Source organism: Alligator mississippiensis, chromosome 1, assembly GCF_030867095.1.
Source record: "Alligator mississippiensis isolate rAllMis1 chromosome 1, rAllMis1, whole genome shotgun sequence".
In the NCBI taxonomy this organism is placed as follows: domain Eukaryota; kingdom Metazoa; phylum Chordata; order Crocodylia; family Alligatoridae; genus Alligator; species Alligator mississippiensis.
Genome location: NC_081824.1, coordinates 256,246,727 through 256,259,683, shown reverse-complemented (window position 1 = coordinate 256,259,683; position 12,957 = coordinate 256,246,727). Strand labels below are relative to the sequence as shown.

Below are 12,957 nucleotides of genomic sequence, written 5' to 3'. Positions count from 1 at the left end.
AAAAGTTGTCTCAGTGTCTTTGGCCTCAATGTTACTTAATCTGCATAACCCTGGGACACTCTCCTCTCAAGTTCTCCTTCAGGTCCTCAAGTCCATCAGTTCACTTGAACTCACCACCCTGACAGGCTCTGCGTATATTAGCCAGCATAGTCCCCTAAGTAACATAGTCCTTAACTCCCTCTTCTCAGGGAAGCTGCCTCCCATGTGACTGATTGTGTGTTTACTTCCCCCTTTTACTTCCTTCCTCCAGACTACCACCCCAGGGAAGTTGGCTCACCAATGGGACCCTTGCTAAGCTTTCCAGGATGCTGTGCCACAGGAAGCCCCACCCTCAGTAAGTCAGTTCTGCTCTAGCACTTATCACAGTCTTGGGTAGCTCAGACATACACTGCACCTCTGTGCAGCCCTCTGGGTCTCCCCTTTCAGGAGGGTTTAAATTCACCCCAGCTGTCTGTCTGTCCCTACCAGTGGAACTTCCAGTCCACTGCAACTCCTCGCCACAGCAGACACCAAAAATTACATTCCTGGGCTTCATGCCCTTTATAACACTTAGATTGATCACGTGGACACTTTCCCCCTCCAGGGATTTGTTCATCTCTCAGTTCTTCATGGCAGGGCTTACCTGCTGCTATGTCACAATGTGCATAAGAAAGTACAGAGTTGTCACCATTTTTGTCAATCTATTCCTTCTTTACACTTACTGGACTTGTCTCCCCAGATAGTAACATCACTTAAAATACTTCTTAAGTGCCTTTTAGAACTAAAAGAATTCACTATTAAATTTGTCCTCCCTCCTCTAGATGCTTCTACTCTGTTTATTTCCTATAGGTACATGGTATGAAAATTTGATTTAAAGCATCTGCTATGTGTGAAAAAGTTTGTGCATGACATTCATACTTCTAAACTTAAGTGCAGGCACGCACACAAATATTTGCATTTCTTCTTTTTGTTCAGAGCTGATTTTCTTGGGAAACAGCGAACCGCAATAGGTGTCACTTGGATTTCCTCAGATCTTGAAAAGAAACTGGAGAGAGTCTCAGTGCTTATCAGTATTTCATCTCCTTTCAGGAAAAGTCAGAGGCTCCTTCTAGGCCTTTAGTTTCAGTATTTCAGTCCTTTAGTGCGTAATTGAGCCAGTCTCCTGGATTACTGTGGTCAGATAGGAAATATGTAGATTTCCAACAGTTCTGATAAGTTTAAAAAATCATGTATAAAATGTCTGTCCCTGGATTTCTGTAATTCTCTCACAGAACTCTCATTTTCTTATCTGCTTTGATCTAGCTGAATCCAAACAGTTTAACCTGAATATAATGCATGTTCTACTGAAGTCTTCTTACAATTAAAGAAAGCTGCACGGTCCCAGACAGGACTTGTGCCTGGTCCCAAAACATTCCTGAGGGCCCCTGTCACGTGCTTGTTAATCCTGTTTGGCTTCACCGCTGAGCCTACTGTAGCGGTCCCTGGCCTTCCCTGTTAGCAACGGACTCAGGAATTTTGGCTTCGTATCCTCATTCCACCCATTTAACTCAGCTGCCATTTCAAATTGTCACCCCGTTCTTGTTGCTCCCCACTAGAGGGAGCTGGATTGAAGGTAGGCCTTGAGACACTAGGTGGGGGGGGGTGCCCCCCCCTCCATGCAACTCATCTGCCCTGATTAAATGCCCACGCAACAAACAACATCTATACTCTCATTGAAGCAGTTTGCCCTGAGCCTTATGGCCTGTGTCCTCCAATTCCCTTTTGCCTCACTTGTGGGATAGCCCCCTTCAGTATCCCACAACTGTCACTAACTTGTGCCAATTTGTGGCACATCGTTTTGTGTCTGCAGTCCCACAAATTGGCACAAGAAGCAAAGGGGAGGTCCCACTTCTATATAGAAAATCATAGGGGTTAGTGTCACAAGTCTGAGTCCAGCTCCTTCAGTCCACAGTCCTGGCTGACCAAGACAGTGAGATTTCCAGCTCCACTGTGCACTCTGCCACCCAGGGCTGACCAAGTGCCATGTGCACACTGCTTTCTCTTCCCCTACTCCAGCCTTAAGCTTCCTTTTCCCTTTATACTTGGCCCCCAGCCCCTGGGGGTTTCTGGGAGTGGCAGTCCAAATCAACACCTCTGTAAGAAGTGTTACTAGATAACAAAAGAGGGGTCCTGAGATTAATTCCCTTTTATTATCCCTATTGTTATCAGCCTACTGTATTCATTGTCTCTATCTAGATGTTAAATTCCTTTGATACAAGAGGCATGCCTCTTCAATATGTTTTGTTAAATGTGTAGCATACTTCCAGTCACTTATAAATGTCTAATCTCAATATGCTAGGTCCCAAGTTTCCAGTATGGCCAGCACTCCTGCAAGGGAAGCATTTTTTAATGAAGACAAGGTCAAGAGTTCCCAGAACCTGCAGACACCATGGAACCAGGATGTTTCCTATCAAAATGAGGTAATAATTTCAACAAAGAAAACACCTGAGCAAGAATATGCCAGTGGGTGCCTGACATAGCTGCAATATGCCAGTCCTCATTAAAATAGTCATTTAAAAATTTTAAATTAACTTTCTTTCAACTGGTAAATTGACTTCATTATCTACTGGTATATTCTACAGATGTAGAGTGAAAAAAAAATACCACTCCTTTATCATATGTAAGCTTGTTTGCATATGGTGTACTAGGGTCTTTTTAATTTTTTTTTTCTGGAAGGGGGTAGAGGGTTGTCCATTGGTTTCATAGCATTTAATGTAAGAGAAAATCAAGACCTTGCTTCCTGTCTTTGCTGGAAAACTCTAGGAAGACATTTAGGTCAGCTAGAGACATTACACTTTTTCCAATGGAAGTGTTTGGAAATCAGTCTATATCTGTGACAGAACAGAAGTTTTGCTTTCAAAAACAGTCTATACCAGGAACAGAAGAGAAAAAATGGTGCCCCCCCCCCCCCCATGCCCTCACCAAAGGGTGAATGTGTTATATGCACTACTGATTTAAACTATGCCACTTACAGAAAACCATAGTTTAGACCAATTCTGCCTCAGGCTTTTTGAATGTCTGTACCTGGCTTTAAAGGTGAAGGAAACATGATTGTTTTTAGTGTGCTCTGGGTGAAATTAAGTGCTTAGAGCCTGTTGTAAATTATTTGGTTGGTTTTTTGTTTTTGTTTCAAAAGACGCCAATTTCTTATACACAAATTAGTAGTTTCATCTGGAACACCTCAGGCTCAATGAATTTTCAGCAACTCAGACGTAGGATATCACCTGAACCCTGCCCGCCTTCTGTGAGGCACTCACAAGGTTCAAGGTCTGTGGTTCAAGGGAAGCCATTTGTTCAAGGGTAGACAGGGTTTCCAGGCTTGATGCTCCGAAGTCCTGCCTGAAGACCCAGTGATCCCAACCTTGTTGTTGTGGAGCTGAGAACTGGAACTTGAAGTTCTGCAAGCCTGATCTGCAGCCCCAAATCTGGCCAAATATTTGTGCTTCCCAGGGGCCACATACCCTAAAAGAAGTGAGTTCTGTGCTTCCAGAGCCACCCATGTGGGACTGTAGATTGAAACCAAATTAAAAAAATAAAAATTCCATGCAGACTGGTAATCCCCTGCAGTGATGTTGCAAGAAACTGTAACTTTAGGTTACATCTTCATGTAACATCAGGTCAACAAAGAAGTTGCCATGGTCTTTGTGAGTATAGTGATAATGTTTCAGAGCAAAAAAATATTAAGAAAATGAAGTTCAAGCTGGTTTTGGTCCATTTCAAAGTGATGATTAAGACCAAAAGCAAAATATACCTACGTTTGCTTCATACTTTAACCTCTCTTATGATGTAGAGACCCCAAACCTTCCATAGGCAGCTAGTGCCCAGTGCTCCTCACTGACAGTTCTCTGGGTGCAAGAGGTGGAAAAACATTTATCACCAGTTAGGGAACCTTAGGCCTGGGGAAGTTGCTGTCTTTGGCCAATATTGCCCAGTGAGTCATTGGCAGGCAAAATCACAGTGTTTGATTACTGGACCAGTGTCCCTTTCCCTGAGTCATGCAGCCTGCTGTAGCAGTATCCATTAGACAGGCTGCTTAAACTTCAGCTCCGGTCACTCAAGACATATGAGTCTATCTCATAGCACTGTAACTATTTCTTTTCAATAAAATGTGGAGGAGAAAGAAGCAGAGATGGGGAGAGGAAGGGGCAAGAGGCATGGAACCTGATTCTCAGTTACCATATCCCAGTAAATTGGATAGCAATAGAGAGCAGGGAGAAGGTGGTTTTAAGCCATCTTTACACCACTCTTATTTTGAGATACAAGGGATCTCACCTGGGAACTGGAGAACAGAAGGAAGACAGTGAGCTCTCATCACACTTCCCAGGGTATTGGCACAACTCCATGTAGACTCCCCTAGGCCAAAACAAAGTTGCTGTAATTTCTAATACTCCTTTTATACAGTGATCAAAACAAATGATGTATTACACTCCACCGATATTCTAAATATCTTGAGCTGTCCTGTACCTATCTCAGATCACTGTAACTATTTCTTTTCAGTAAAACGTGGAGGAGGAAGAAGCAAAGATGGGGAGAGGAAGGGGCAAGATGCATGGAACCTGATTCTTTGTTACTATATCCCAGTATATGGGGCAGCAATAGAGAGCAGGGAGCAGGTGGTTTTAAGCCATTTTTCACACAACTCTTATTTTGAGATATAGGACGGATCTGACCTGGGAACTGGAGAACAGAAGTAAGACAGTCAGCTCTCATTCTTCCCAACCCTCTCTGCCCTACTTCAGGGCCTTGGCTCAGGGCTAATAGGGAACCCTTTGATTATGGAGACTTGGAGAGCCCTTGTCTAGGTAGCACACGTGATGCTGCCAGCGTAGAAAGTTGTTATCCTAGTTTTAAAATATGGAAACATGAGTGACTTGTCCCAGGTTTCAGAGAAAATGAGTAGCAGAGCAGGTAAAGGAAACAAAGTCTGATATCTCCTGGTTCAATGGAGCACAATGGCTTCTTTTTCATGTAACCCTGGTGGTATGTGGCTGGTACTCCCTCTTTCAATTGAAAGGATATCAGTGGGTGCATGTATGCTGTGGGAGCGTGACTGCTTAGCTGCAGACCAGCTCACCTCCTTTCCCTGCAGAGCAGAGCAGAGCAGAGCAGATACCAGGGACACCCAGTGATACTTAACTATTTACAGGTTTAAGTGTACTATATTATATACTTATATACATATTTTATATATAAAATACACACACACATGTGTTAGTTACAAATATAGGTTTACAAAGACAGTAACTTGTATTAACTCTGAACTCAGGCGCAGGCCTTGATCCTCTGTGGCCTTCTGGTTAGTATGAGGCCCCTGCCCTCAATAGGGCCCTCCAGGCAGCAGACAAGGGAACACTCGATGATAAAACACAGGTTAGACAGCAAATTAACAAAGGAAAATCTGGCAGTGATGGGACAATAACTGAACATACACAGTGAGATTATAGCAAATGAGATACAAATGCATAAAGATAACCAATACAATGAACTCAGATATAGAGTCGAGGCTGAGCTAGCAGACCCTACTAGCAGGCTAAATAGAGAAGCTTACAATCCTCTCATAATACAATAATAAGGATGGAAGTTTACACCAAAAATCCCAACAACACGAGGAACCAGGACACAACAATGGCACAGAAGCTGTGCCCAAAGAAGAAATGGTACCCGGAAAAGGAAACCATTACCTTAAAGGAACACCATCCCCCTTTCTTAGGTCACACAACTAGGAGAGGCCCTGTAACCATGAAACCACCCTTTAACAAACAGGGGCCCTTGATTTCTCTCTACACCTAAGGGCAAATGGTCCCCCTCCCTGTTAGTGCTTCCCTTTGATCACCCAAAGTGGGGAGGGCCACGTCTACCCTGTGGAAATCCTCTTCCTGGGTAACTCATGACTCCATGCATCTTTGGAGGGCTAGGCTTGTCTCTATCTGTGGGTTGGATGTGGGCGTCCTCCCTCTCTGGGGTGGTTGACCCATCCGGTTACTGCTTGCTGCAGGAAGGCCCGAGCTGCTTTATGCATCCACTGGGCCTGTCAGCCCTCTCTCAGCCCTGTGCACTCAGCCCTGTGCACTGCCCTGTGCACCAGAAGGGTGCCTGTCTTGTGCAGGGATGGGGACCTGCACTGCTTTGTGCAGCCACGGTGATCCCTTCAGCTCTCCACCCCTGTGCACCACTCCATGCACTGAGGGCTCCTGCCTTGTACAGAGTTGGGGACCTGCACTGCCTCATGCAGCCACCAAGGTCATGTCCATTCCCTGGATCCTCTCTGCACCAATCTGTGCACTGATGCTGCTACTTCCTCTCGGTATATGCATCTTCAGGATGCTTCTAGGGCAACTGTTCCGCCCCACTGGTCAGCTCTCTTGCAGCCCTTCTTCGTTGTCCCTTGTTGAAGCTGCCCATGTGCTGGGCACGTGGGCTTTTATTCTTCATGGAGGCACCACCCCCAGATTGGGAATGGACCAATGGGAAAGCCTGAGGGGTTAGTTTCCCCTCAGGTCCTTTTCTTCACCTCGCCCTTAAGTCAAGCTCTTTCCTATGGTCTTCTGATTGGTGGGGGAGGGGAATACCCCCACCAATTGACCCAAGTCATTCTCATTGTAGTTCTTCCCAACCCTTCATTATAGTTCTTCCTAACCCTCGCCTGCCCTGCATCAGAGCGTTGGCTCAGGGCTAACAGAGAACCCTTTGATTATGGAAAGCCCTTGTGTAGGTAGCACACCTCATGCTGCCACAATGGAAAGTTGTTATCCTAGTTTTAAAATGTGGAAATGTGAGTGACTTGTCCCAGGTTTCACAGCAAATGACTAGCAGAGCACGTAAAGGAAACTACCTCTGATATCACCTGGTTCAGTGGTGCACATTGGCTCCTTTTTCAAGATCCAGGAAATTGGTTGTCTGTTGTGTCCTGACGGAACTATTGAATACGCTACGTCTGTATTACTGTTAGACATATGATTTAAGCTAACATCAGCAAACCCAAGTCCCTTGGATATCCATAGTATTGTACCTGAAGCACATAGACTGCAACTGAGGCTGTAAAAACCCATCCATGAGCCTGGGTCCTTAGCAGCTAGCCTGTGCTCTGACATTGTTAACGCAGCTTCCTGAGTGAGGTAAGGCATATTGTGAGGGTGTTGACATGTACCACCGTCACAGTTCGGATTGGAGAGTAAGCGCAGGCTGAGCCTGAAAGGGCTTTCTTTTCCTAAAAAACAGATGCAAGTGGGGGAAAACCAGAGATTAGAAGAGGAGGAGTTGAGTGTACATTTGAGACTAAAAATTAGCATCACCAGGTGCACCTACATGTGTAGTTAACTGCACAGTAGACTAATTTGTTGCAGTGTAAAGTGTTAGTCTACATATGTAATACTATTAGACTGGAGCAAACTAATCTTTGCATCTATAAGATAGTACTGTCAAGAAAAAATTACTGTGACATCAAAAAGAACTGTGTGTAAGCCCAAGTGGGTTCTGGGTGTACATTGTGGACCTGGGTGTACACTGTGCCTATCAGCCCAGTCAGCAGGCAGCCAGACCCCTGCCTACTGCCTAGCCACATGGGTCTGCATGCTGGGGTATTCCTGTGCCCCAGCTAGTACCTCTGCTGCCCAACCTGGACTCCTGGAGCCTCTGGCTGACCCCCTTGACTGCCTGCCAGGCTGGGCTGCTTCACCCCAGCTCAAACTGCTGTAGCATTTTCATATACGCCCTGGACTGCAGCAGATTGAGCATCTACATGTGCCACTAAGGCACTGTGATAGACTCAAGTGCAAACTGTGCCAGAGTTTATCACATTGCCTTAATGGCATATCTAGATGCACCCACAGTTGCTTTCTCAAAAATGGTTGTTCTGCTCTTTTGGTTACATAGATAGGAAAAAGGATAATGTGACTAGTGTGAGAAGCAAGGCATTTTTTTTTTTTTTGGTGATATCTTTTATTGGACCCACTGTATAGTTTTGAGAAAAAAGGTTTTGTGCACAAAGTGCCTTTCTACAGGTCTAGGAAAGAAGCAAAGTTAGCTTGCCTAACTTGTTTCCCCAACTATACAAGTAGTCTCATAAAAAGTATTACCACAGACTTTGCTTCTCTCATATCTCCTGGACCATCAGAGCTACAACACTCTGAATTACTATAACATGTGTACTGGCATTTGTTTTTGATGCTCTCTTTGTCAGATGTAATTGATCTGTCATCAGTTCTGAAATCTCAGGGACTGCAATGCCAGCAAAGGATCGCAGCCAAGAGTTCCCAACACCAATCCTGTCTTAAAGAATGACCACAGTCTCAGTTTGGTGGCAAAAGCTCAGCAAGTTTTATTGTCTACAACGCAGGGACCCAACACACTTGTGACCTGACACACAACATGTTAACACATGTTTGCTCATCACAAGATATTGGCACAACTCCATGTAGACTCCCCAAGGGCAAAACAAAGTTCCTATAATTTCTAATGCTCCTTTTATACAGTGATCCAAACAAATTATGTACTATACTCCACCGATACCTTCAATATCTTGAGCTTTCCTGTACCATAGGCTTGTTCCACCTCCTGAACTGGATGTTCCCATTCCAGCTTCATCATCCTGGTTCTGGTCTATTCTACACCATGTCCAGCAATCTCCCACTCCTATCTCCTGACAGGAGTAAACACCTGGGCCACATTCCAAGTTTTGCTTATGCAAAGAGTTCATGCGTCACTCAGGTTCACTGATCAGATTTACTCTGGCCAACAGTTTAGCCAAGCCTTTGTGCATGCAGCATACATATTAATCAGCGTTCCAGTGAGGCCGACAGTATCCTTCATGTAATTATACAACTTTCACATCTTGAAAGCAGCATCAGCCTTCTTAGTGTGTTCCTTAATCAGTCGTGTTTATACTCCCTGACATTTTATCATACGAGCTACTTGATTTTGAAAGTTCTATCCATTTGTTTCCTATTAGTGTTATTCCTCAGTATCTTTCCCTGTCCAAAAAAAAAAAGCACCATCATCAATGTTGCCTTACTGTTTTGCTTGCTTTACAGGGACAAACCCCAACACCTCTTCGGAAAAGGACACCAGCACAAAAACTAAATAGGAGTCAAAACAATGGAAACGTGTGTAGAGCGTTAGTCCAAGATGTGAAAAAGAATGAGGAGGCCAATTTCCATGACACTTCACTGGAGGGTATTAAAGAAATAGATGATTAAATTTTAAGAAATTAAGACAGGGGTGAAGTTTAACTACTGAAAATGAGCAAAAGGTGGCTGAGAGTGCTCCTGAAATCCTGAGACTTTCAGATCAGTACAAATGCTGAAATGTCCAGTAATCTTTGGCTATTTTTCTTGCCCATAATCTTTTTATTCCATCCACCTGCTGACAAACTCAATCCTTTGGCAACCCAGGGAATAGGGGACAATCTTGATGTTCAGTAATCAGTCAGAAAGGGCTCTGTCTTATTCAGAGCAACCAAATTTAAAAATAACAAAGAGCAATCACAATGGTATAACGCAGATTTTCAAAGTCTTATAACCAACCTACTTTTTAAACTCATAAGTAATTGTCACTTGGTTTGAGGTGCCTCTCTCTGTCACTTATATGAGTGTTTGTGAACATAACCTGAATAGTACCATAGGGCACCTGTACATGCTATAGGTTTAGTCCTAATTAAATTAAATGGGTTTATAACATTTGAACTTGTTTATTTTGGAGCACTGCATCAGTGTTTGCACATACAGGGCTTTCAAATGAATTAAGCCTGGTGTACAATTCCCTGTAAATTCCATTAGGGAGAGCCATATAATAGTCCATCCTGATGATCTCTTTGCTACTCAGTTACAGCAGGGGGTGCCAGCAAACCAGTAATCCCCTCACTCCAAGAACACTCACACCCACCCTGCCCCAGCAAGCCATAGCTGTCCCACACCAAGCTACAGTTGCCTGCATGGTCATCGTCCTCCCACCCCCCCAAAATAGCCTGGCATGGATGCCCCGCCCTGTGCCTTGCTGCCTGCAACTACCCAAAGACTGTGCTTACTGACAGTGGCGCCATCACCCCATAATTCACCCCTGGTTCCATCAAAGAATGAATAACTGCTCGGTCACCTAAGGAGTGCACCTTGGAGTGCTTTCATTTGCCCTTCAATGCAAATGGTCCCCTCCCGCTCTCAGGACTCCCCAGGTCCAAACAGTCTAGGTCCAAAATGAGAGGCATCATACTAAATTAATTTATTTTCCAGTGTGTGCAGGGATTCCTGCCCCATCCCCAGCTGACCTGCAGTTTTTATTAAAATTACTGGTTCTACCAGTATCCACCCCACCCCCGTTTAGGTTAATTTGCTGCTAACTGACCATATTCTTCCTTCAGCAGGCTCCTTTGGCCAGCTGCCTTGCCCCCTGGGCAACACTGGGGGAGGGGGCAAAGCCAGGTTTTGATCAAGGCAAATTACAGGTGGGGGATGGGACAGTTTTTATCAACTTACTTGTGAAACTTAAAGGCTGTGTGGGCATTTATACTGCTTGGAGAATGAGAGGAAACACTCCTAGAACAACGTGTGGCCCATCACACATGGGCTCTCAGGCTCCTCTGTCTCATATGTGAAGCAAGTCTGCTGGTTCTCTGCCCTAGCAGGCATGTGGCCCCAGCAAGCCAGGCTATGGGGTCTCCAGGTTATGGCTGTCTGCTCTCCTGCTCTCCTTGCCCCCTCAGTTGGTTTCCTTCCTTGCCAGCTTCTGCTTCCAATTCAGCCCCATACTCCTTTACCAATCTACTGCCCACTCCAAGCCCACAGTGCACCTTGGCTCTCTGTATTGAATTATATGGCTTCATTATCTCAGTGCCAGAAGGACAGGGGATATGTCAGTGAGAGCTCAAAAAAGACAAGTTCCCTGCTCTCAAGTTTAGAGTCAAAAGGGGGAAGTCCAGCCTCATGCCTGTAGGTCACAGGGGGTGAGGGGATTGAAACACAGTTTGTTTGTCCCTACCTTTCTTCCCAGAAACAGCTGAGCTCTTTTGGCTGAATTCTTCCAAAACCACAGATCAGAGGAAGATATGCAACGCATTAGACATTACTCTGATTTGTTAAAGTTTAGTGATTGTTAGCAACTATATTCCTTACAATGGGAAATGTCTGGCAGCCTTTAGTAATAGGTGGCATGCTACCAGGTCTGCCTTTCATTCAAACTGTACCCTCTCATCCTTGCTTCACCACCAAGACTTATCATATCCCTGCAAAGAAGGTGTTATCATAGCGATAGATTTGAGAAGTGCAGTGAGGGGAGAAGCCCCTTAGCCCAAAGGCTGCCTGAACCTGATCAGGAAGTCCATGTGAATGTGCATCAGCAGCAGGCCTGCGAGCCGGAGACCCCGACTCCTGGAGCAGACATTGAGGATTTGGGAGAAGTGGCCTTATACTGGAGCCTGAGTGGGAAGAAGATGCTGATGAGGAAGCAGAGCTACAGATAAGACCTCAGGGGCAGCAGGAAGTGAACACACAGCCCATGCTGGCTGTGCGCCAGAGAACTGTGCGCTAGCGTCCCCTGGCTTCTCGCTTGAACCACTGTAGGTGCGTAGCTACATTTCCTGAATCAAAGGAAAATACCTGATCACTTCTGTTTTGATGTAATCTTTGCAGTTTAGACTAACCTGCAAAGACTGAATCAATTCTGCCTCAGGTATTTTGACTGTCTGTACTTAGCCCTGATGTTTCAAGAGATAATGATGGGGCTTTTAGAAGAATGCTAGGGATAGGACTAACAGGTCCTATTTCATGTCAAGAACGTAAGGGTTTCATGAAAACTCTTATGCATGTTTCTTTTTATGGTATAATGAAATACTGCTTGAGAGAGGCACTTTTTGAAGACTGTGTGGGCTGTGTCCCAGCTGCACCAGGGCAAGGAAAGCATGTGTGTGTGAACTGGACAGATGAGTATATAAACCAGACAATTCAGGAACTTTGTACTGAGCTGTGCATGGGAAGCGTTTTATATTCTGTAATTACAGCATATTGGAGGAGTCTCAATTAATCAGGTCTACTGGAGCATGGTCCATTGCCATGCTCCAACCAGACTTTGTCTTGAAGTATCCCTGTGCTTCAAGATGCCAGCGAGAGCACTTTATTTAAAGTTTGTTTAATAAGCCACTCTTGGAGCCACTCTAATTTCAGTGCCCCCCTCCCACACCCAGATCATGTCTATAGATGCCCATTGAGTTCAGGATGTAAAGATTATAAACGCTGTTCATTTTGCTGAAGATGCAAATGCTGCTTTATATGGAATGATCCATGAAGAGGATATGCATGCCTCTGGTACCCTACACTGAATACTTAATTGGGACAAGGAAATATAGGGCACTTAGACACATGCGGGCAGCCCGCTCCAATGCTCTGGAAATCCATCGTGTCGGAACAGACTTGATTAACCGAGTCTGCTGGAGCACGTAAATTGACATGCTCTGGAAGCCTCACATATCACATGTATCAATGGTGCAGTGTCTCCACACTGCAAAAATGGCGGCGGTTCACTTTGAAATAAAACACATTTGATATGCTTTATTCAAAGTGTCCTGCTGCCATTTTCTCAGCACAGCAACATGCTGTGCTATGACACACATGGCATGCAGATGCTTTTAATTAACATAGCTTGCTAATTAAAAGTATCCAGTGCCATGTTGGGAACACGTGTAAAAAATGCCCATAAATTCCTCCTTAAGAGGAGGGATTAGCAAAAGCAGTTTTAAGTGTATTTTTGCAGGTATTACATCTGTCTTATGCCAAGATAAGGGATTTGGGTGGGTGCGTTAGCCTATGTTAGTGTGCTGTAAAGGTAAACTTGACGAGACTTGGATGTCACTAGAAATTATAAAAACACTTCTGAAGAGGAGTGTTTAGCAAAAATAAATAAAAAGCAGTAAATATTGTATCGATCTGATGAAAATAAAGACTGATTTTAAAAGCA

General features: G+C 44.6%; 1 protein-coding gene across 2 annotated transcripts in view; it reads left to right on the top strand.

Moving 5' to 3' along the window:
- LOC109280316 (OX-2 membrane glycoprotein) overlaps positions 1 to 12,957 on the top strand; it is a 22,912-nt gene extending 9,955 nt beyond the window's left edge. The window contains exons 5-7 of one of the 2 annotated variants that reach the window (XM_059720523.1): positions 251 to 334; positions 2,318 to 2,438; positions 9,048 to 12,957. In XM_059720523.1, coding sequence (XP_059576506.1) covers positions 251 to 334; positions 2,318 to 2,438; positions 9,048 to 9,212 — 370 coding nt within the window. In that variant the 3' untranslated portion in view covers positions 9,213 to 12,957. The remainder of the gene's footprint in view (positions 1 to 250; positions 335 to 2,317; positions 2,439 to 9,047) is intronic. The other variant, XM_059720524.1, reaches the window with a different exon arrangement.